General features: G+C 47.6%; 2 protein-coding genes and 1 long non-coding RNA gene across 8 annotated transcripts in view; 2 read left to right on the forward strand and 1 right to left on the reverse strand.

Moving 5' to 3' along the window:
- Window positions 1-220: 220 nt before the first annotated feature.
- Mgat4e (MGAT4 family member E) lies at window positions 221-22170 on the reverse strand. Of its 4 annotated transcripts, NM_001429741.1 has the most exon segments (6): window positions 221-2203; window positions 6868-6961; window positions 7297-7426; window positions 9419-9502; window positions 9890-9952; window positions 22101-22170. In NM_001429741.1, coding segments are annotated over 3 exon segments (1347 nt in total). In that variant the 5' UTR covers window positions 7405-7426; window positions 9419-9502; window positions 9890-9952; window positions 22101-22170; the 3' UTR covers window positions 221-1058.
- Window positions 17295-19067, forward strand: LOC148001624 (uncharacterized). Of its 3 annotated transcripts, XR_015635950.1 has the most exons (3): window positions 17295-17509; window positions 18366-18594; window positions 18903-19067. It is a non-coding gene; the product is annotated as an uncharacterized LOC148001624 (long non-coding RNA). The 3 variants fall into 3 exon arrangements; XR_015635951.1 differs by lacking the exon at window positions 18366-18594; XR_015635949.1 differs by lacking the exon at window positions 17295-17509 and having other exon boundaries at window positions 17993-18594.
- Window positions 20607-23944, forward strand: part of Kdm5b (lysine demethylase 5B) — a 70681-nt gene continuing 67343 nt past the window's right edge. The window contains 1 exon segment of the mRNA NM_001107177.1: window positions 20607-20976. Coding sequence (NP_001100647.1) covers window positions 20773-20976 — 204 coding nt within the window. The 5' untranslated portion in view covers window positions 20607-20772.

The following is a 23944-nucleotide window of genomic DNA, read 5'->3' on the forward strand; positions in this document are numbered from 1 at the left end:
AAACCACTGAAGAATTTTAAGAGTTTCTTTTTAACTTTTATTTCTATTGTATGTGTATGGATGGTTTTCCTGCATGTATGTCTGTATATCATGTATGTACAATGCTTTGAGAAGCTAAAAGAAGGCTTTGGGACCCCTTGGAACTGGAGTAATAAACAGTTCTGAGCCACCATGGGAAGGCTGGGGGTCAAATGACCTCAGGAAGAACAGCCAGTGCTTGCTTGCTTGGTTGATTATTTATTTATTTATTTATTTATTTATTCATTTATTTATTTATTTACTTATTTATATTGAGTACACTGTCACTGTCTTCAGACACACCATAAGAGGGCATCTGATCCCTTTACAGATGGTTGTGAGCCACCAAGCAGTTGCTGGGAATTGAACTCAGGACCTCCGGAAAAGCAGTCAGTGCTCTTAACCGCTGAGCCCTCTCTCCAGCCCCCTGATGAACTTGGGTGACGTCATGACCCCATGAAATATATTTTTGCTTTATGATTCGGAGTCCTCGCACGTTTGTCACACTTGATTGTCACAGTAACCCTACAGAGATGTCACCTCTGCCTTACATCCCAGACCCAGGGCTCTCCCACAACTAGACCACATCACGCCCACCCTTCCTTCTGGTACCAGCTGATACCCGTCTCCACCCTCACTGATGGAAGGAAGGTGATAGGCGATGTTGCTAGTGGGAAGTCAGGGAGCCCCGCTTCTCTGTCCTATCTCTTGTGACATATTGATTCTTGACGCTCAGGTTTCTTAAAGTAGCCCATCCAGAAGGGAGGGAATCCTACTCTGAGGCCTTTTGGTTGGAAAAAACCCACCCCTTCCTTCTCACCTGGGTGGGGATGGCAATAACAGAAATGTCCCACGTGTCTGGGCCTGTCTGAGACTTTCTTTTCAAACCCAGTGAGCAGGGCACGTAGCCGCTGAAGGCTAAGGTGGAGGATGCTCCACTCAGAGACACAGGCCTGCTTTCCTGTCTACCGTCCCCTTGGATTGCTCAGATTGGCTGGATGAAACGGTTCGAGCTTTTAATTGTTCGTACTGACATAGCATCACCACTTATCATATCTTTGATTATTTCTTCTGACTTCGGCATTCTCCCCCCAGATGTAGATATGCCTGACCATGAGACCACCGACCTGATTAGCGTTCACTGCCAGCTTCACGCAGCTTACTTCAGACCCAGCGCTTTTCAGGATGATCTGATCCATCTGCCCCTGCACAAGATGGCCAAGCAGGGTAAAGCTGGTGCAGTTCGGGGGCGTTCCCTCAGGCTCGTAGCCTAGTTCCACCTGTCCTTTCTCTAGGATGTACTTTCCATCCATGATGGAGCCTGTTCTTACTTGCACTCTGTCGAGGTTCGCTGGATTGTTCAAAATCAAGATCAAGTAGTTCCCTGTACTGACATTGTAGGACCAAAAGAAAGACTCGTCCAGAGTGTAGGCCGCCTGCGGGGAATGAACATCAGAGAACCTCATGTCTGTGAAAACAGTTCCAGTGAGGCTATCGGGACAAGGAAGATCTTGTTCCTGGTCTGTTACGTTGTTTGTGAAAGTGGAGTGAGTCAACCTATGGTAGAAGAGAAAGGGTCTGTAGAGGATTGGACTTTGCTGGGCCAAGAGGGTACAGAAATGACGGATCAGCCAGTCGAGAGGTCGCTCCTTGTGGAAGAGGAGGAGGAAACGGGTCAGGAGTGGAAGGTCCTTGCTGTGGAGAAGTTTACCCAGGATGCCCATATTAGAGAACTCCAGGAGCACCCATGTGTTGGGCTTCCTGCCGATCACCTTTGAGCGAATGTGGTCGACAAAATTGGGGGCACAAAAGACATCGTCCTCTATCAACAGGAAGTAAGGGGAGAGCTTTGTAGCAAAGCTCATGAGGAAAGCGTGATCTACATTCTGCTTGGAGTAGATCTGCCCCTGAGAGATCTCCTTCTGGACATTAGACACAGTGGGGTAGGCATCAGGTGGGGCATGGATCAGTAGTAATTGCCCTGTCAAAATCTGGGACCTGTAGAGACTTGAAATGCGGAAGATAGTTCTCTTGAGCCAGGTGGGGTCAGAGTCGGCCAGGTGGACCAGCACAGTCATTTGTCTCTGCTCAGACGTGGAGGAGGCGTGGTACAGGGAGGCCAGGGTATCCAGGAGGCCATTTTGACCGTGTCCTGACTCTGAGGTGATCCCCACTGTCAACCATGCTGAGAGGTAAAACAGGGACAACTGTCAGTGGATGGTAGTGATGAGTGCTCAACAAGATTAGAGAAGCTAATGGTGAAACCTACGGTGAGGCATGACTAGAATCTAACCTCTGTACTAAGGAAGCTGAGGTAGGAGGACCATGAGTTCAGTGAGACCCCGTCATAAATAAAATAAACCTTAGAGTCCTGGGGAATAGTCCGGGAGTAGCGGCTCATCCTCTGGTCTTCCGGAAGGCGCAAGTTTGGTTCTCTGTACCCATGTTAAGAGGCTTACAACTGCCTGTAACTTACGTTAGCAGATTCAGCACCTTCTGACCTCCGTGGACACTGACTCACACACAAACAAATCTTAAAGATTAGAGGGTGACATTTGGGACTTTTTTTTTTTTACTGGGCAGAAAGAATATGCACATTGCTGCTACTTAAAAAAAAACAGATCAAGAGTTCTGTTTAAAGACTGATTTGTTTATCTATTTATTTTTATTCAGTTATTTATTTAATGCAAATTGGTGTTTTACCTCTAAGTCTATGAGGACATCTGATCCCCTGGAACTGGGGTTACAGACAGTTGTGAGCTGCCATGTGGGTGCTGGGAATTGAACGAGGGTTCCTGGAAAGAACACAGTGCTCATAGCTGCTGAGCTATTTCTTCCAACCCCATTCTTGGCGCTCCTAAATGTGGTCATCCGTCCAGAGATTTTAGCCTCATCTGCAACTTTATTAGACATACAGAATCCTGAGGCCATCTCCAGAATGTTTCAACTATGTCACTTGTATGTACTTAAGAGTTGAAGAAATACCAAGCTAAGTGCCCCAGAATCCCAGTGGATCCTTCTGAATATTTCTTCTAGGACAAGGTTTTTGCCAGGTGTGGTGGCTCCTTCCTTTATTCTTAGCACTTGGGAGGCAGAGTGGGGTAAATCTCAGCTTGGGCCAGCCTGGTCTACAGAGTTTCAGGACAGCCAGGACTACACAGAGAAACAAACCACCACCACCACCACCACCACCACCACCACCACCACCACCATCACCACCACCACCACCATCACCACCACCACCACCACCATCACCACCACCACCACCACCACCACCACCACCACCACCAACAACAACAACAACAACAACAAGAGAAGGTCTTTCTATGTAAACATTGCTGCCTTGGAATCACTTTGTTGTCTAAGCTGAGCTTGAACTCTCAGCAATCCTCCTGCTTCAGCTAAGTGCTGAGATTGCAGCCTTGTGCCAGCATGTCCAACCTTTCTGAGTGTTTTCTTAAACTTGAAGCTTGTGGTTAAAGAACTTGATAAATACTAGCTAATTGTTATGGTTATTATTTTTATATAAGTATATGAGTACACTGTCACTGTCTTCAGACACATCAGAAGAGGGCATCAGATCCCATTACAGATGATTGTGAGCCACCATGTGGTTGCTGGGAATTGAACTCAGGACCTCTGGAAGAGCAGTCAGTGCTCTTAACTCCTGAGCCATCTCTCCAGTCCTGTTATGATTATAATTCCTTCTGCTTTAAGCCTTTCAGCCAACTTATCTTCCCAATGATCCCTTTTAAAAAGATACATTAGAAAAAAAGAAAGAAAGAAAGGACATTCTTTAGCATCCAGGAGCCTAAGACATTTGTTTTGTTCTGATGCACTGTCTTGGTTTTTGTCACCATGACACAAGTTAGAGTTATCCAGCAAAGGGGAATCTTAATTGGAAAAGACGCCTTCATAAACTGGGCCTGTAGGCAACTTTGTGGACATTTTCTTCATTAATGACTGGTGTGGGAGGGCTCAGATCCCTGTGGGCGGAGCCACCCCTGGACAAGTGGTCCTGGGATATGGAAGAAAGCAAACAGAGCAAGTAGTCTCCCTCCGTGGCTTCTGCATCAGCTCTTGCCTCCAGGTTCCTGTGAGTTCCAATCTTGACTTCCTTGAGTTTTGACTGTCAACTGCAGGTGTAAGCAGACAGAACCCTTTCCTCCCACTGTGGTGCTAAGATACACACACACTCTGGAGAGCATCCAGTCTACACTGTTCCATTTCCCCAGCCCAGGACTTTTACCCGAGTTCTGCTACTTCTGACTATGTTGTTGGCCAGTTCCTTTCACCCCCTTTCACCCCTGAGCTTAGACCTAAAAACCATAAAACAAAAAGATTTGTGCTCTTTGATCTAAGACCCTCCTGTTTCCAATATTCTTCTTTTTTCTTAAAGATTTATTTATTTATTATATAGAGGGCATCCCATTACAGATGGTTGTGAGCCACCATGTGGTTGCTGGGAATTGAACTCAGGACCTTGAGAAGAGCAGTCAGTGCTCTTAACCCCTGAGCCATCTCTCCAGCCCTCCAATATTCTTTAATCCAGCGATTGCTTTTTCTTACAATGACTAACTTTATTCTTCCCCACAGTGGTTTAATCTTCTTTTTCACTCATATATTTTTCTTAATCATTGAATTCCTCTACCCCAAAATGCATATAGGCAACTTTAGCCACAACTCTTTTTTTAAAAATATCTCAACTAATTCCTCTTCCCTTTTATTTAAATGCTCTAAAGTTAGGCACGAGGGTACATACCTTACTCCCAGGACCTAGGACACTGAGGCAGGAAGAGTTCAATTCAAAGCCAGCCTGAGATACATAGGAAGGAGGAGGCCAGCCTTGGCCAGATATGGAGACCTTATCCAAAAGTTTGACCCTCAGAGGACCTGAGTTCAGTTCACCGAACCCAAGTGTAAAGGAATTTTAATTCAGCAACATGGCTGCTCTGACTGGAACACAGACACCCCTTTAATCCCAAGAGACAGAGGCAAGCAGATCTCTGAGTTCAAGGCCATCCAGGTTTAGGTAAAGAAAAGTTTTGGTCCAGGTATGGTAGTTGTATACACCTTTACTCCCAGAGGTCAGGAGACAGAGGCAGGAGTTCTAGTCATTTTGTCTGCGTCTGTGAGTTGATAGGCAGAGCAGGAAGAGAGAGTGGAGGAGTTGAAGTTGGTTCAGTCAGTTGAGTTCAGTTCAGTCAGTCAGTACAGTGGAGTTGAGGTCAGCTTCATTCAGTTTGTACAGTAGCTGCAGTTGAAGCCAGAGAATGAGGAGCCAGGAGGTTAGAACAAATCGCTGGAGTTAGTTTGAGTCCAAGCAGAGAAATTCAATGAGAAGCTGAGAGAAGTCAGATTGGATCAGTCAGCTTGGAGAAGAGTTTGAGCCGGAACAGCTGAGTTGAACCAGCCGGCCAGAGTTCAGAAAGAGGGAAAGGGTGAGTTTATTCAGCACTAAGCCTCTGAGATGACAATTACATCTGGCAAATAAAAGTTACATTCACACCCAAGCCATGCAGCTCACAATACCTGCACCTGCAGCTCCCAGGGATCCATACATATTCTATGCCATAATATACGTATGTATATGTACACATACTGTACACGCGTAAGTCAACAAAAACCAATATTTGAGGCCACCCCCCCCTCCAAAAAAGGCCCCATGAGGGCTGGAGGGATGCCCCAGTGGTTAAGAGTGCCTACTGCTCAGAGGACCTGAGTTCAGGTGCTACAGCGCAGCTCGAGGGCTCACAACCAACGGCCTGTAACTGTAGCCCCAAAGAATCTGACGCCCTCTTCTAGCTTCTGTGGACACTTGTACTCCTGCACATATGCCCAGAGACAGAGACACATGTGTCCACTTAATTAAATAATAAAATGAAAGGCATGGCATGATGGTGCACACCTTCAATTCCAGCACTCAGGAGGCAGAGGCAGCAGGATCTCTGAGGTCCACTTTGTCTACATGGTGAGACCCTTTTTCAAAGTCGGCCAACAAAAGCCAAAGGATCATCTATTCCCCACCCCCACCCCATCCCGCAGAAGGCATGTAGCCAACCGTTCCAAGGGCGTAGTCATAATTGCAGATTGAACTGTTAAATTACACAAGGGAGTCACTCCTTGTTTACCCAATGCGGAGATGTATGGCATTGCAGGTAAGTGTATATACAAGGTAATGTGAAGAGATATAGTATGTGATCAAGATATTGTTTCTGCCTGTTTTTTTTTTTTTAGTGTTTTGTATGTGGGTGTATGCATATGTTGTGTGTGTGTGTGTGTGTGTGTGTGTGTGTGAGAGAGAGAGAGAGAGAGAGAGAGAGAGAGAGAGAGAGAGGGGACATGCTGGAAACATGAACTCAGATCCTCGAGAGGAAGAGCAAATGCTTCTAACCACTTAACTATCTAGCCTTTATCCCCATCCATCCCATTTAAAACAACTACCTTTATCCCTCCTTTCTTCCTCATACTCCTGGTTTGTCAATGTCCTGGGTCTGGGGAGGGAGTTGTCAGGCAGATTCAAGTGTTTCTGGACACAGAGCCTTTTTCTCCTCCTGCCCTCTTCTTTCCAGGTCATCTTCCCTCCTGTGGTCCTCCTCTTCCTGTGACAGTGTCATTCCCAAGTCCCACCCCCACCCCACTCCCCATCTTCCCTCCTGTGGTCCTCCTCTTCCTGTGACACTGTCATTCCCAAGTCCCACCCCCACCCCACTCCCCATCTTCCCTCCTGTGGTCCTCCTCTTCCTGTGACAGTGTCATTCCCAAGTCCCACCCCCACCCCACTCCCCATCTTCCCTCCTGTGGTCCTCCTCTTGCTGACACTGCACTCTCCCTCTCCCTGGTACTCACTCTTTCTTCTCTGATGGATTTCTTTCAGGTACTTGGAAGTGATGCTCTGCCAGCTGTTTAGTGATTTGGAGTTCTTACTGCCATGCTTGATCACCTGGACCATTGACAAAGACCAACAGATACATGTCTTTTCACAAAACCACAGCCTTTATTTATTTCTCCCAACTTCCCATGTGCCTTTTAGGTAGAGAGAGGCCAGTGCAGTGCCTGGCCATGAGCCCAGAGATCCATGGGCTCTGGTGGAATCTGTCTTGTCTCTCGTCTTGAGAAGCATGGCAAGTGGATGTAGTAATTTACAGAACAGTGGGTAGATCCACACCCCGTTCCACTCAGAGGGAAAGCTTTGGAAGGGAAGTCCAGAGGCCTTGGGCAACCTGCCTGTCCTCAGCTCTCCCACCACATACTCCCAGTGTCCCAAAGAATAGTCACCATAGTTTTGACATCTTTGTTTTCCTCTGGGACGTGCAGGACGATGAGGAACCACAGGACCATGAGGGCCACAGAGACTCTGAAGAAATGTCTGATGAAACAGCGCATTGTGTCTGCTGGGGTCGGGCTCCTACAGCAAGAGGTCAGTGCACACACTGGGAGGGAGGCTGCTCTCCTCCCTGCCCTATCCTCCCCCGCCCTAAGATTACTGTTAATGTACAGGAGCATACACTGAGCTAGAAACCTGAGAGAACACAGCCTTGTTCCCTTCCTAGATAAAGAAGGCCACTTGTCCTCTGATGACATTTGCTGCCACTCTTCCTACATTTGTTTGGAGTTCCAACTCTCCCAGAGTTTCCCCTGCTCAGAACGGTAAGTGCTAGCAGGAACGTTATTAACAGGCCAATTTGTGCTAGAAAACAGGTGGGCGTTGTACGCTATGCATTTGAAACAGAAACAAAAACAAAAAGTCAAACTACTAGCCAGGCGGTGGTGGCTAACAGTTTGATTTTGCCATTGTTGTTTGTTTTTCGTGACAGGCTTTCTCTGTGTAGCCCTGGCTGTCCTGGAACTCACTCTGTAGACCAGGCTGGCCTCCAACTCAGAGATCCACAAGCCCCTGCCTCCCAAGTGCTACCACCACTTGGCTCAAAGATATTCTAATACATTCCTGTCTTTACTCATACTTATAGGCCCCCATTAGAGCAGGCTTCTGTTTCCTTGAGTAAGTTAAGTGAGTGCTGGGTTATTGGGACACAGCTCAGAGTCAAAGGCGTCTGCATCCAGCCCTGTTCTGGAGTATCTTTTCTGATTGCTCCTCAACTATCAGAAGCCAGGCTCCCATGTGTCTCGTCAACGAGTTCCATTCTTGCTCTGCAATACTCAGGACACTCAAAAAAGGGAAATGGTAGTCACGTGACTTCTGTGCTCCAGCGGCCCAGTCTCCTTCATTCTTAGGAATGTCTCCCACCTTGGTCGGCTTTGACATTTTTTAATTAACTAATTAACTAATTAATATTATTATCTTTTTCTCCCTAAAGACAGGGTCACTCATCAGGATAGCTCTGGCTGTCCTGAAACTGTTTGCCTCTACCTCCAAAATGGGAGGATTAAAGGGCATATGCCACCACACCCGGCCTAAATTTCTTTTTTTTTTTTTTTTTTGGTTCTTTTTTCCGGAGCTGGGGACCGAACCCAGGGCCTTGCGCTTCCTAGGCAAGCGCTCTACCACTGAGCTAAATCCCCAGCCCCCCCCCCCTTTTTTTTTTGATTGTGAGTCTAGCCTTTGATGGCTGAGCCATCTCTCTCTGGTCTGATTTCTTTTTTTTTTTTTTTTTTTTTTTCTTTTTTTCAGAGCTGGGGACCGAACCCAGGGCCTTGCGGTTGCTAGGCAAGCGCTCTACCACTGAGCTAAATCCCCAACTCCTTCTTTTTTTTTAAATTATGTGCTTATGTCTGCACACACGTTAGCACAGTGCTTGTGGAGGCCAGAAGAGGGTGTTGGGTCCCCTAGAACTAGACTCGTAGGTGGTCATGAGCTCTCTGCCCTGGGTATTAGGAACTGAACTCAGGTCATCTGAGGTAACATCTCACGCTCCAGTGCTGAGCCCTTCCTCAGTTCCAAATGTTTTGATAGGCATTAACATGCATCTCTCTCCTAGGGTTTTTTTTTTTTTTTTTGGATAATAGTTACAAAACAAAACCCCTTATGCATAATAAGATACAACTTTTCTTACTTGTTTTCCTTAAGGCTTTTTGTCATGTGAGTGATTCACTTGTGAACTTCTGTATAAGATACCCAGAGGGCTGGAGAGATGGCTCAGCGGTTAAGAGCACTGACTGTTCTTCCAGAGGACCTGAGTTCAAATCCCAGCAACCACATAGGGGCTCACAACCATCTGTGATGAGAACTGATGCCCTCTTCTGGTGTGTCTGAAGACAGCTACAGTGCACTCATATAAATAAAATAAATAAATCTTTAAAAAAAAAAAAAGATACCCAGAGGACCTATAAGATACCCAGACGACCCAGACTTCTGCAAACCATAAACACATGGACAAGTGTGCTTAATGAAAAAGGGCTATATAATTTCAGTTAAAAGACCTCGGCACAATAGACATACCTCAGTTCCCTTCGTTCCTTCCAGCGACAGCTTGGGGCATCAGGGAATTCTTTTCTTATTCAGCCCTCTCAGGTCAACACTGTTCTGGAAAAGGCAGGACAAAGAGCAAGAGGGGCTGGAACGGGAGTCAGTCACTGTAGGAGTTAGGGACAGAGCCTGAGGTCTCTGCTGCTTACTCCCCTGAGCTCAGCTCCCTCTGTGATGTTACTATTGTGTCCCAGTCCCCCACTCACAGCATCAGAGGGGCACAGGTACAGGATACATGTGATGAGTGTGTGCTTCACAATCCCTCTCTACAAATTATTATTTGGCCTGAAAAGCAGCAGCAGCTCTCCTTGAAGGGAGAAAAGAGACGCAGAGACCACAGCACAGAGAACCTTGGCGCCAGCTCCATCACACGGAGCTTTGCTGTGACTCCGCCCGGTCTCTACTTCCTTCCGGGTTCTTTCCTCGCCTCCTTCCCCCTCTCACCTTCTGAGTTTGTCAGCTTTCATTCTTTGCCTTTTGCATGATCTCTCTATTGGAACTTTGTCACTATGGAAAAAGCAGGTCTGTTATCTTCTTGTGGAAGAAAAGTCAAAAAGGATAATACTTCTCTTGAACTCATGTTTCAAGTTCTGTCCTACTTCTGTGAAATTCTGCACAGCAAGTCCTTGGGAGTGTGGACTTTAACCCACTTTGGATTCTTTCTCAGCAGATCTACATTTTTCATTCCACTCGGAACCGTTTCCTTTCTGACACCCGCCTTCCCCAGACTCATCTTTTTCCTTATGCATCAGTGCACGTGGTCTTAAAGCTTTCTTTCTTTTTTTTTTTTTTAAGATTTATTAATTTTATTTTATGCATCAGTACACTGTAGCTGTCTCAAACACACCAGAAGAGGGGATCAGATTCCTTTACAGATGGTCGTGAGCCACCATGTGGTTGTTGGGAATTGAACTCAGGACCTCTGGAAGAGCAGTCAGTGCTCTTTACCTCTGAGCCATCTCTCCAGCCCGTCTTAAAGCTTTCTTATGTTCCTTCTCATTCTCTGGCTAATCCCAGGCCTCTGTGCGTGTGTGCGCATGTGCAAAGGTGTTACTATGTCCTCCCAACGTGACCCTTCCACATCTGCTAGGACTAACTGGTTCCAAGTCTGTACCACTCTTCTGTAAGCCAACTTCTACTTCAAAGTCAGAGATAACCTTTTTAAATTACAAATTGAGCTGGGTGTGGTGGTGCAAGCCTTTAGTCCCTCTTTAGCACACTGGGAGGCAGAAGAAGGTGGATCTCTAAGAGTTCAAGGCCAGCCTTCCCTTTCAGGAGGTAGTGAGACCTTATCTCAAAACAAAACAAAATGCAAACAAGAACCCCAAACAAACAAAACAACCACCTCCAACCCAAAAATTATAAATCAAAGGCTGGGAGAGATGGCTCAAGGGTTAAGAACACTTGCTGGTCCTGCAGAGAGCCCAGGATTGAGTCATAGAACCCACACGGTGGCTTACAACAGCCCAAAACTCTAGTTCCAGGGAATCTGATGCTCTCCTCTGAGATGTGCATGTGGTATATACATACATACATACATACATACATACATCCATACATACATACAAACATACATACATACAAACATACATACATACATACACACATACAAACATGTAGGCAAAAACTTATACACATAAGATACTTTAAAAATTAAAATTATAAATAAAAATCCAGTGTGTAGCATATGCCTACCTAGCACTCAGGAATCAAAAGTAGGAATATAAGTTAGAAGCCGATATAGATTTCATAAGAAGACCCATCGAAAAAAAGGGAAAAGAAGCAAGGCTTTAATAATATACACCTTTAACCCAGCACTGGAGACAGAAACAGATCTCTGAATTGGAGGCCAGCCTGATTTACAATTCTAAGATAATCAGGGATACACAGAAAAAAACATATCAAAAATGCCGTAATCAATAGGTAGGTAGGTAGGTAGGTAGGTAGGTAGGTAGGTAGATAGATAGATAGATAGCACAGACAGGTAGATAGATAGAAAAAGGAAAAGTCCTAAATCGGGTGCGATCCCTTCTCCTCTTGCCATTCTCTGAGGGCCTCTCACTGCAAATAGAAGAAGGTCCTGGCTCCTGATTACAGACAGCCTGCCTGTGAGGTCTCTCTCTCTAGACTTAGAGGCTTGTTTTCTTGGAGGATGGCCGGTAAGGCCTGCAGGACTCTTGAGTCAGGGTCTTTGAACTCCTCGGTAGGATTAACCAGTGGCTGCCCCTTCCCTGCCACTGAGCCCAAGCTCAGATGCTCTCTTTGCTGCCCTGTTCCTGTCACTGGCTAATGGAGCCCAGTGCCGCTAAGTGCCACCACTGTCATCCTTCTCTACTTACTAGATGGTCTGTTATGTTTTCCTGAGCATTTGTTGCTACCAGAAATGATCATGACTTGGGGACTGGAGAGATGACTCAGTGGTTAAGAGCACTGACTGCTCTTCCAGAGGTCCTGAGTTCAATTCCCAGCAACCATATGGTGGCTCACAACCATCTGTAATGAGATCTGATGCCCTCTTCTGGGGTGTCTGAAGACAGCTACAGTGTACTTGTATACATATAATAAATAATATTTAGAAAAAAAAGAAACCCTGTCTTGAGAATGCAGAACTAAAATAAAAACAAATAAAAAACAAAAAACAGGGGCTGGAGAGATGGCTCAGTGGTTAAAAGCACAGACTACTCTTCCAGAGGTCCTGAGTTCAAGTCCCAGCAACCACATGGTGGCTCACAACCATCTGCAATGAGATCTGATTCCCTCTCCTGGTGTGTCTGAAGACAGCTACAGGGTGCTTATATATAATAAATAAATCTTTAAACAAAACAAACAAACAAACAAACAAAAAACAAAAAACAGATTATAGGCTCAGACAAACTAGGCTAGAATTGGCTTCTGTTTGGCTCGTTCATGTGATCTTGGCCAAATGACTCAGTCTTTCTGAAGCCCAGCTCCTCCCCTATCAACGAAGATGACAGATGACTATCCTCCAGTGCCTAAGGGTTCTTTTGTTGTTTAAGACAGGACCTCATGTAGTTCATGATGGATTTGACTTTTCTCTGTAACTCAGGCTGGCTTTAAACTCCTTACTCATATTGGCAACCCATAACCTTCTGTAACTCCAGTTCCAGGGCTCTAGTGCTCTGTGGGCACTAGGCACATGCATGCATGCAGGCAAAACACATGCTTACATGCAGGCAAAACATATATATACATGTAGGCAAAACACTCACATACATAAAATATTTGAGTTGGGCATAGAGGTGCATGCCTTTAATCCCAGCACTAGGGAGACTAGGGGTGGGGTGGGGTGGGGTGGGGTGGTGGAACTTTGAGAGTTCAAGGCCAGTTTGGTCTTAAATAAATAATGAAACAAATAAATAAATGAACTTCTGTTATGTGTGCTTTCACCTCTCAAGTGCTAAGATTATGGCTCAAGGGTTCTTGTAAGAACTTAAAAAGATCATCCACACAGTCATACTTGGCATGTACCAAGAACTCATTGCAACTTTATCCTCTACATAATGAATCTCTCACTCTTGACTGGGTCACACCCAGTAGCTTAGAGGCCTGCCTTGACCTCATGGCAATCCTCCCATCTCAGCCTATCAACTGCTTGGACTACAGTAACCACTCTTCTCTACCATGGCAGTCAGTTTGGCCTTCTTCCATCGGATGTTTGAGAGTTCCAGCTCCCTCATTTCTACATTGCTGTCCACATTGTACTTTTGGATACACAACCACTCAGAGAGGCTGCCTGTCTGTTATCACCAGATCCCTACTTCTCTGAAGGATTTAGAGGAAGCAGAAACAAACAAACAAACAAAATCAAATCAAAACAAAACAAAACAGAGAGAATAAATATGAAAGAGGCCTGACACCTCTCTAGGCCCTCATCAACATTGCAGTTAGGGGCAGTTGTCAGTCTGCCTCACAGTGCTTGTTAGTTCTGGATGTCCTCACTAAGGACTTGAATTTGGCTGAGGTCAGGATTCTCCTCCAGTCCTGGGAGGATGAACCATACCTGCAGGTTAGGGATGGTGAGGAACATGCTCCTCTTTGTGCCCTTCTCCCCAGGGGGCTCAGCCTTGCTCTCTTGACAATCATTTACTTGTTTGGGGACCAAGGGAACTCGTTAGCCCACTGGTTTCATCTGGTCAGTGGAGAGGCCAGTGCTCCACAGTGTGGCCACACATTTTGAAAGTCTGAATTTAAAAAAAAAAAAAAATAGGAGAGCTCCAAAAATTCAAGTTAGTTGGGCTAGATTTAATTCCAAGCAGAGAGGCAGGGAGCTCTCTGTGAGTTCATTGCCAACATTATCTACATTGGAAATTCCAGGCCATTCAGGTTATATAGTAAGACCAAGCAAAACAAACAACCAGTGTGGTGGCACCCACTTGTTATCCCAGCATTTGGGAGGTAGAGGAAAGAGGACCAGGAATTCAAGGTTATCCTGGATGGTGAAGTGAGTTCAAGGTCAGCTCAAGAAACAATGACTGCCTCCCCAAAACCCAAACAAAACAAAACTTGGAAGAACTTACATCTTGGCCTTATGCTTGGCACTTATTTTGCCTAAGGTGTTGGGAGTTGGAACCCAGTCAAGGGTGGGGTTTGGGGGAGAGGCTGGGAGGGGAGTGGTATACACCTGCAATCCCAGCTCTGGGGGGCCAGCCTGTTTACAGATCAAGTTCTTAGACAGTCAAGGCTACACAGAGAAACTCTGTCTCTAAAAGCAAAAAGCAAAAACAAACAAACAAAAAAAAAACCAGAGCACACAAAAAGATGTGGATCTCAAAGTGGCCCCTAGGTCTGATGGGCTGGGAACAGAGTGGGGAGGGGAATGAGCGGAAGAACACAAATGAATAAGCCTCAGCAAAGCCCAATCTGAAGAGCCACCATATAATTCCTGGCTTTCTATACCGTGGGGACAGTGTTTGGGGGGGGGGGGTGTCAGTGAGGAGACATGGGGGAGGGAGGGCAGTGGCTGAAATTAAATTAGTTAGGTATTTGAGGAAGACTCAATATTAGATAATTCCTAAGGGCCCTCTAGGGAAAGGAAACCAATAGGATTTGTGGCTACATATTGGTATCATACTCATACATCTGCATTATCTATATATAAAGAGAGAGACCGATTGAAGGAATTTGTTTAAACCCCACACATTTATTGACAGTTCTGGAAGCTGCATGCCCAAGATCAGAATGTTAGCGGGACTTTTTCTCCAAGGCCTCTCTCCTTGGCTTGTGCCTGGTGGCCTTCCAGCATTTTCACCGGCTCGTCCGTCCCTCTGTACCTTCCGTACATCATTTTAAAGTTGCCAGAACTTTAGGAAAAACCAGCCTTAGAGCAGTCTATTCTCAAACACAGTTCATCTTGGGTCTTGGAAGTCAATTTCACAAGGCTCAACCAGCATAGAGTTTCACCACTGTACAAGGGTATTATGTGAAACTATGTAGACAAAACCCTGGAGATCACTAGAGTCATGGTTTACAGCCACAGCGGCCTAGAAGGAAGTGGTGGGACCCAGGCAGAAGGTGAAGGCATGGCTGGTGGGAGATGAAGTGAGGTCCCTTCTGATACTTTTAGAAGCTAGCCTACCTAGTGTTTGGCAAAGATTAAAGGCAGGTCCCGACTGACTTTGCCATTCTCATCCTGGTTTAGCTGTTATCAGTGTGATCTTGGCTGATTAATGGGATTCTGAGTTTCTCTATTTGAAAAAACGATGGCAACAAAACCATCTACTTTTTTTCATAGGGTGGTGTGCCTAGTAGACTATGACTTACTCCTGGCTAGCAGCCCTGACTTACGCTAGAGTACTAGAGCAATAATGCAGTATTTCAGGTTTCCTTTTCTTTCTTTCTTTCTTTCTTTCTTTCTTTCTTTCTTTCTTTCTTTCTTTTTTCCTTCTTTCTTTTACTTATTTATTTATTTATTTTTTTTTGGGCTCTTTTTTTCGGAGCTGGGGACCGAACCCAGGGCCTTGCGCTTCCTAGGTAAGCGCTCTACCACTGAGCTAAATCCCCAGCCTTACTTATTTTTTTTTTTAATAAACACATTGGTTGTTCATGTCAAGGAAGAAAAATGTGGGGAAAAAAGCCTCCTTTTGCATTTAGAAAGTCATGCTATACTGAACATACAATGGAATTTAGTTGGTTGGTTAATTTTAATTAGATAGACACGGTGATGCTCTGGAAGGTTCCAGCGAGTTACATCCCAGATACAGAGAATTCTAAACATTTGAGCTATCTGAGGAACAAGACATGCTGAGAGGAATCTGGCAGTCAGTCTGGAGACCTGAGTTAGGAGTTCTGGGGGAATAAACAGAGAATGTGACTTTCACCCTTCAGGTGCACAAGATTGCTCCTTGGCTCAGAACTAAGGGAGGTTGTAGCAGGAGAATTGCTGAGAGTTTGAGGTCAGTTTGTGAATCCGAGGCCATTCTAAGCTGCATAGAAAGACCCTGTCTCGGGGTTGGGGATTTAGCTCAGTGGTAGAGCGCTTGCCTAGGAAGCGAAAAAAAAGAAAGAAAGAAAGAAAAAGACCCTGTCTTCAAAACAAACCATAAAAAAGATTAAATAATGTTCCTTGAGTCTTAGGCTTCTGAAGTGGCCCAACCGGAATGGGAAGAAGCACCTGAAACCCAAGCCTTGGTGAGGGTTACCTTGCTCCTCCCAGCCCCTGTGGGTAGGGCCAGCACCACCACCGTGGGAACATTCCACTTAAGAGTGTCTGATCCACACAAGGGTCTGGTTCTTTGGGTCTCACACCCAGTTACACCGATGCCGATGGTGTATGTTTTCTGGCTTTCAGCTTTCAGCTGAGCTGCTGAGTCAGCAGAGATTCCGGGAGTGGCGAGGGGCAGGGTTTGGGACAGACAGTAGCTCCGGTGCAGTGCCGGTCTAGGAGAGGTCTTCCCCTCCCTTGTATGTGTACCTCAGAAATGTGTAGGGATGAGGCTGTCGTGTTTAGTTAAAAGATGCTTCCTCAAGACCAGACCCGCTTTCCAAGGACAGAGCCCGTAATGAGACCCTTTATCATGATGTCAGCTGGGGGTGAGGACCAAGAGAGTACAGATATCCCACGGGCAAGGCCTTGCCGCTGAGAGGGAGGGATACTGGTTCCAGTGGATTTAAGCAGAGGAGGGCATGGGAAGGACGCTTTATCTCACTGTATTCACACACTGTGTGGGCTGTCCAACACTTCGCCACCGAGTTACTGAGAGACAAGTAGAGTCTTCTCTATGTCCAGCCCAAAGCCTCATCCTCAGACAATTGGAGTCACAGAAACTCAAGGCCATTTCTCCCCCACCCTCCTTTCTACAAATATTTGTGGAGCAGCTCCCACGTGCCTGGTACTGACTTTACTCCTTCCCTCTAGCGGCTTACCAAGGGGTGGGGCACGCGCTGAGGAGTTAGCAAGGGCTACGCTGGGAAACAGATGCGGAGCTATAAAACTAGCAATAAAGAGTAGCAACGAGACGTTTTGGAAAGACACAAAACAAGTAAAGCAGAGGGACGTCCCATGGTTACCCCAAGGGCACCTGACACCAAATATTCCAGAGCACGAAAGGTGCTGAGTTTAGATGTTATCACTGAACTGGAGATGAGAAACTGAGACCGTGCATCGCGGGTACTTGGGAAAACAGAAGGTGGGGACGGGAAAATACGGGTGGTAGTAGACCCGATGCACTGAAGTAAGGCCAGGGCGGAAAGAAGGCACACGGACGACATCAGAGCCCCGTCGAGGCGGCAGCGGTGCGGAGGGGGTGGGGAGCCGGACCGACACGTGCGCTACGTGCTGCGCCGGCCGCCGCCCCTTTTTGGGCTTCTGGGGACCAGGCCTGCCCCCCCCATCTGTGGCTCAGACCCCGAGCCAGGCAGGAGGGGTGGGGCGACATCGACGGAGAGCGAGAGGAAAAGTCCTCGTGTTTGGAACCCAGAAGCCTGGTCTCCACTGCACGGCGACCGGAAGGAGGACGACCAGCGCCTCTTAGACCAGCAGGCAGATTTAGGGCACAGGCTGCGCTCTTGGGGTGCAGGCCGGGGGCGGAACTCAGCCTGCTGGGGGTAGGATGAGGTCTGACGACTGAGTAGGCGGGATAAAGACACCCATCCCTAGAGATGTATCTAGAGGCTCTCCAGCACTCATGGGGTGGTTGGGGGGACGGAGTCCGGGGCGGAGGCGGAGTGTTGTCCAAGAGTAAGGAGGGGGGGGTTCCTGGAGACGTGGCACTCCGAGCGGGCTCGGTTCTACTCCGGCCGCCGGGGCTGCAGTCCCTCTTTACCCGAGAACCTGGCGCTGTGGCTCCGCCCAGCCCTCGCTCCCAACCCTTTGGGTACCCGAGACCCGGCACCTCCAGGACGGGGTTACCCAGGTCCGGCCTCTGGGGCGTCCAGCCGGCCCTACACTAGACAATGCGGACCGGGCCCCGCCCCCGGAGGCTGATGCGGCTCGGGCCGCGGCCAATCATCGCCTGTGGCCAGGCTCTTTAAAAAAAGAAGAGCCGGCCGCGGTGTGGCTGTCAGCTGGAGAGGGATCCCTCCGCCCATGTAAACACACATCATAAAGGGCAAGGGGAAACGTCTTCCGTGGGGCGGGGGAAGCTGTTACCTTTAAAGCAGAGACCCTTCTCAGGCCCTAGGTTCTCTTTACTAGCTTGGCAACCGCCACTCCCTCCGTGTCTCTCTGGGTTGGTGTGAAGCCTATTAGTTGCTGCTTGATCTGAGAGGAGTAGTATCTCATCATTTCGCATCACTACCGGAAATGGAGGAAAGAGGACTAGTAGACCTTGAAAGTTGGGAGTGAGAGAAGATGCCTAGGCCACAGACAACTGAGACTTTTCCTAAGCTCGTATCCTCTAGTTACATACCCACAATTCATGTATTTCTGAAGTCTGAGAGTTATAACATACTTGGTTTCTAGGATGCCAACGTCAAGGGTAAAAGTACTGTGTTCTCCCAAGGCAGAGAATATGAGAGGGAATCAACTCTAGGAAGACCCTCAAATGCGCAAAGGGCATATGACACCCAGGGCCAGGGCCAAGAGGGACAATAAAGGATTTTTCTCAGTCAACATGACGGATCATCTCAAGTCCTAGTCTTTGAGGTCAGCCTGGGCTACATCGTGAATTCCAGGCCAGCTTTGGCAACAAGTATGCAGTCCTGTTTCATTTTTTCCCCTCCTCAAAACATTATCAGGAAAGAAAAAAAAAAAAAAACCCCAAGGTTAAAAAATATGGCAGGCTGAGTGAGGTGACTCATGTCTTTAATCATCAAATCTTTAATCACCGAATCTCCGATTTGAAGGCAGCCTGGTCAGTATGTGAGTTTCAGGCTAGTCAGAGATATACGGAAATCTTGACTCAAAAATTTGGTAAATTCTGTACTTCTTACCTAGGTTTTCCCCACGATTCTATAGCCTGCCGGATCACCTTATCTTATGGTCTTGTTTTCGGAATAGGTTACTTGCTGCTTTGGTTCCATCCCATTGGCAGCAGAAGACTCAGGCTCCAAATCCCTGTGGAGCTAAGAAAAGCTTTTCCTTCTCCAGGAACTGAACTGTTTTGGAGACCGGGTAACTGTGGAGCATATTAAAGAGTGAGACTTTTCTCCCCTTTACTGAAAACTGTTTTGTATGTTGTATTTTTTATATTTTAAAAATTGTGTGTGTGTGTGTGTGTGTGTGTGTGTGTGTGTGGGGCCTGGAGAGGCAGAAGAGACATCAGAGCCTCTGAGGCTGCAGGGAAGAGGCAATTGTGAGCTGACTGATGGGTGTTGATCTGGAAACTCAGTTTATATCCTCTAAGACAGAAAGCAAAGGCCCTTAATCCACTGAGCCATCTCTCCCGGCTTGTTTTTTGATGCAGGATCTCATTATGCAGATAGATCAGGCTGGCCTGGAACTTGTGGAGGATTGAAGGTGTGTGCCACCACATAACTTCTACTTTCTTCCTTTTGTAAGCTGAAGAACGATGGTTCGTGTGTGATGGGATACATTTGTTAAGGCAGGAGGATCAGAAGATCAAAGTCCTCTTTGGTTATATAGAGAGTTCCAGGCCAGCCTTGGCCACATTAGTCCTGTTAAAAACTACACCCAGAGACTAAGAGAGGTAGCCTATTCTGAAGGGAGGGCTCTGGATCCACTGATCCCTCCTTATACAGGGGCAAGCAGTGTTTCCATGAGCTTGGTTGCTTTCTAGATTAAAGAAATCATTGTTGTGTTCAAGTTCTACTTAGGCCCTTCTGACTTTTTACAGGGCATCCCCCGTCTTTGTATTTCACGGTTACTTAATCTCTCAGCCCCTTTGTTGCTTCCTCTGAAACAATGGGACCAGTTCCAATCTCTTTACTAAAGACTTGTACCTTCTGGTCTGCTGGAAATCTGTATATCAGAGGCATCTCGAGCTCAGCCCATTCAGGAGTGAATACATCTTCCCTGGAATGACATGCGCATGGCATAATCTGGATGCTTGTCCCAGCAACACCAACTGGTCAGGCCCTTAGTATGGCATTCCTATGGTCCCTTCCTAGTCTAGCTTTTAGTTCCTACAGTTTCGTTTCAATCTATAGATAGGGGTGTTGACTTTATTTAGGCCCTCCCTTCATTCCTTGACTGGGTTATTTCAAGATCTTTTTGCTCAAGTCCAACCCTGTATATGTGTAGACTTCTGTGCAGCACCCCCACTTTCCAATAAACAGTCTGAACTGTTGGAATGGTCAAATGCTTAAGCCCCTCACAGACTAAACAATCCCGAAAAGCATTTGCACTTTATAATGTGTCTAGGATAAACAAGTGCTCGAAGAGTTATTCTCCTCATTACTATAACTTGCGTCTATCCTTGCTGTTCTTGTGTGCAAGTTGTTTACTTGGAGAATCCTCCAATTTCAGTACTCTGCCCCTCGGGTTTTACTATGCAAATCCTTCATGGCAAAATGTATGACGTGATTGATCGATTGTACCTCTGTTCTCTCTACTGGACTGTTAACTTCTTGAGAGCAAGAATTCTGAAACTTCAGTGGTCAACTGAAGCATTAAGGATAAACATCCCAGGCAGAAGGCCCCTTGCCCCTCCCGGTTAGGGGGCGGGGCGAGACCTGGCTCGGGGTGGCAGCCGGGACTTTTTTCCTCGCCGTGGCGGCGGAGGCGCACGGCGTGGGGTAGCGGCAAGACGTCGTCGGAGGAAGGCTGAAAAAGCCCTAGGTGTTGCCGTTGCTAGTAGAAGTCGGACTTGTCGCCCGAGCTGTGCGTGTGCACAGGTTTCGGACGGAGCGGAGCTCGCTGCCGCGGTTGCGGAGCTTGCCCTGTGCTCGCCCCTGCCCACGTCGCGGTGATGGAGCCGGCCACCGCGCTGCCCCCAGGCCCGCGCCCGGCGCTGCCCCTTGGGGGCCCCGGCCCGCTGGGAGAGTTCCTGCCTCCCCCCGAGTGTCCGGTCTTCGAGCCCAGCTGGGAAGAGTTCGCGGACCCCTTCGCTTTCATCCACAAGATCCGGCCCATAGCCGAGCAGACTGGGATCTGTAAGGTGCGGCCGCCGCCGGTGAGTCAGCCAAGCACCCCGGATCCTGCTCGCGGCTGGGGGAGGGAGCGAGGACGCGCGGCCCGGGAGGCCGGAGGCGCGGGGGCGGGGAGAGGTCGTCCCGCGGGCCCAGTCAAGTTTGGGGCGGCTCGGAGGGTGGGAGATATAGCGGTGGGAGGAAGGCGCCCCGGGGGCTCGTCCCGGGTGGGATGCGGGTCGTGAGGACAACCGGCTCTGGCAGGGCGGCCGGAGGGCCAAGTCCGTGCCGCTCCGGGGGTTGGTGCGCTGCACGATCCGGCAGCAGTGAGGGCTGGAGTGGTGGCAGCCGCCGGGGTGGTCGCTGGGGAGTCCTCCCGAGCCCGGCTGAGACGCGGGCGGGGAGGCAGGGCTCTGGGCCCGCACGGCTCGGTGGCAGGTCCTCGCCTCCTTCTCGGGGTGCGGGGGTGTGTGATGGGTGGGGGTGGGGGACTTGCGAGTTGTCGTGTGAGGAGGAAAGTTTTCAATATGGCGGCGGGAGCCCCTGGTCCTTTGTGTGGTGGCGGCGTCGGCCCAGAGCTGCCCTCACCTGAGCGCCCCACCCTCCGGACCCGGGTCCCCCACCACCACCTGGTCCCTCGGCCTCCGGGAGTCCCCGGGGCGAGCTGGGGCGGGGGGCGGCCAGCGCCACTGGGGGCGGGGAGGAGCTGCGAGTCCGGTCTGGAGCGGCTGGCTGAGTGGTGGTGGGGGTGCAAGGGTGTGGGGGGGCACTTTGAGGATTGTGGGGGCAGGCCAGGAAGCGGGGGGCCCTGATGGCTTGCTCGTCCTGGCGGACGCTGCCACACAGACTTCGGGCCGGACCGCTTTGCTCCCGGGGGAGGCCTGGCTGGGGCTGAGGTGCAGAGGACGTGCTTGTAGGGGAGATGTCAGACGAGCCCTTGGGATTTCATCCCGGTCCCTAGCCTTCCCTACTCGGCCCTCCGGCGGTGGCTCTAGCGCCTCGAGCTTGGGGGGCTGTGAGGGGTAGGGTGTCCCCCGAAGACAGTCCTAACGGCTGCAACGTCCGCGGAGAGCCCGGCCCACTCCTTCCCTGTCCTCCCCCCCCCCCCCCCCCCCCCCCCCGCAGCCGGAACTGGATGCGCTGCGACACCCCAGGTTTTTCCGTCTACCTTTTGGGATGACCTGAGTCTGAGTTGGCCTAAACGACCGTTGGACCGGCCGGGACGGTTGGGAAGGTTTAACTGCCTTGCCTACCGTTTAAGAATTTTCTATCTTTCCCTGCTCTCTCACAAGTGGAAGAAGACCCTCCCCCCACCCCCGCCTTTTACCCCTTAAACTTGCTCTTTGTAATGGCATTTTGAGTTGCGGGATTGTGTACGTAGACGTTCTAGAAAAGCTGTTTTCGAGAGCCCCCTGAATAAGCCTTATCTTTCCACTACTCCTACGAAAGAAAAATTAAAACACAGACAACACATTTTAGTTGCTCTTGGACAACTTTGAGGACAGAAATGAAATGCCTTAGAAAATAACTGGCCAGGCCAGCTAGTATGGGGAAAATGTTTGGAAATAGATTCATTTCTTCTGGTGAAATGGACAGGGTCGATTGTTGTGGCTTAAAGGAAGGTTTCTGTTAGTGTAGAGGCCTGAAGAAGTTACACCCTTGCCTCGTTAGACCTAAGGTTTTAATTCTAAAACATAGACCACGTTTCAAACATTGAGCGATTTAGCTTTATTATTTAGTGTATCAGGGAAGATGAATGTGACTAATTGCATGTTTGCATTAATGGGATTTTATCCAGAAATTAGGAAACTTGACTAAGTTATTAGAAACCAAAATATAAGAGGAGTTAGGTTCCTGTGAGTTGTCCTCCATGTTGGCATTGTGGCATACTAGGACTGGGGTGAGTCCTTTTTCTTACTGTCTTTGCCTTTTATAGGGCTATTTTCTTCGAAAAATAGAGTTGCTTTGGTTAGGTTTGGCTACTCATTTCCTCATCTGGGCTAGCAGCTTAATGGCAGTCTTTAGGATTTGTGCGTTTGTTTTGCTTTTTCCCATTCTGAATGTCACACATGATGGCCACCATTTTGTATTGCGAATACTATATACCACAGCCTGAGAGGAAAGGGGTGAAGAGGAGGAAATAGTGTACACAGAACTAGTGCTGCTTTGGAACCCTCCTTTGTGTGGAGGGGACTTGCTTCCTCCTTTGTTTAACAAACTCTATGCCAGTGTGGAAGAGTTTGCCAGTATTTGCTGTTAGAACCACAAAAAAGAAAATCCAGAAGTTGTAGCTCTTGAACAGAGGGGTCCTGGAACAAAGGCTTCTTAAGAGACCATAAACAGTCTTTGTTTGGGAAGTGTTTTGTGTTAGGAAAGCTGGAACAAGTGGTTTCATATAGTTGAAATGTGGCAACAAAATAAACCTTAAAAAAAATAAGAAATATTTTCCATGGTGTAGCACTTTATAATTCCTGTATCTCTAGATTTCTGTCCATTGAGTTTTGGAACTCTAATGGCTAAATTTAAGTGATTTAGAGATTGTGGTATACTTTTAGTATGTAAGTGGTAGAATTATAACAGCCTTTCTATTTCCTTTTGTTCTTTCTTAATTAGCTTTGTGTCTTTAATTAATGGTACTTAGATAGCTTTGGTCTATACCTGTTTAATAAGTGAGGGCCGTAAGCTGCCTGGCTTGTGCAAGCTTAGGGTGTTTACATTATTTTGTGTATGAGTTAACAGAAATTTATGGAAATCCAACACAGTAACTGATAAAACGATGAGTCAAGACTACGTGCAGACCTCAGGTTTAAGGACAGTAACCAATCTTACTTCAAAAGCATGTAAGGGATAGCTAAGCTTATTTTCTGAAAGTTTTACTTGTTTTTTTATTTTCTTTAAAATGCAAGTATTTCCTCTGAGTACATAAATGTTTAAGTACAAATGCTATTTTCACTGTGTAGTATTCTGCTGCTCAGTAGATATTTTTTGAATTTCTCCAGTGTGCTAGAAATG

The sequence above is a fragment of the Rattus norvegicus genome, chromosome 13, assembly GCF_021556685.1.
Source record: "Rattus norvegicus strain SHRSP/BbbUtx chromosome 13, alternate assembly SHRSP_T2T, whole genome shotgun sequence".
NCBI classification, from domain to species: domain Eukaryota; kingdom Metazoa; phylum Chordata; class Mammalia; order Rodentia; family Muridae; genus Rattus; species Rattus norvegicus.

Excerpts from the sequence above, each read along its gene's own strand:
- Mgat4e (XM_087580150.1), bottom strand. The coding sequence starts at position 7,404 with ATGCGCTGTTTCATCAGACATTTCTTCAGAGTCTCTGTGGCCCTCATG. Across the intron at positions 6,962-7,296 it reads ACAAAGATGTCAAAACTATG|GTGATCAAGCATGGCAGTAA; the intron begins GTGACTATTCTT and ends TCAATGGTCCAG. Across the intron at positions 2,204-6,867 it reads AATCCATCAGAGAAGAAAGA|CATGGTTGACAGTGGGGATC; the intron begins GTGAGTACCAGG and ends TTTACCTCTCAG.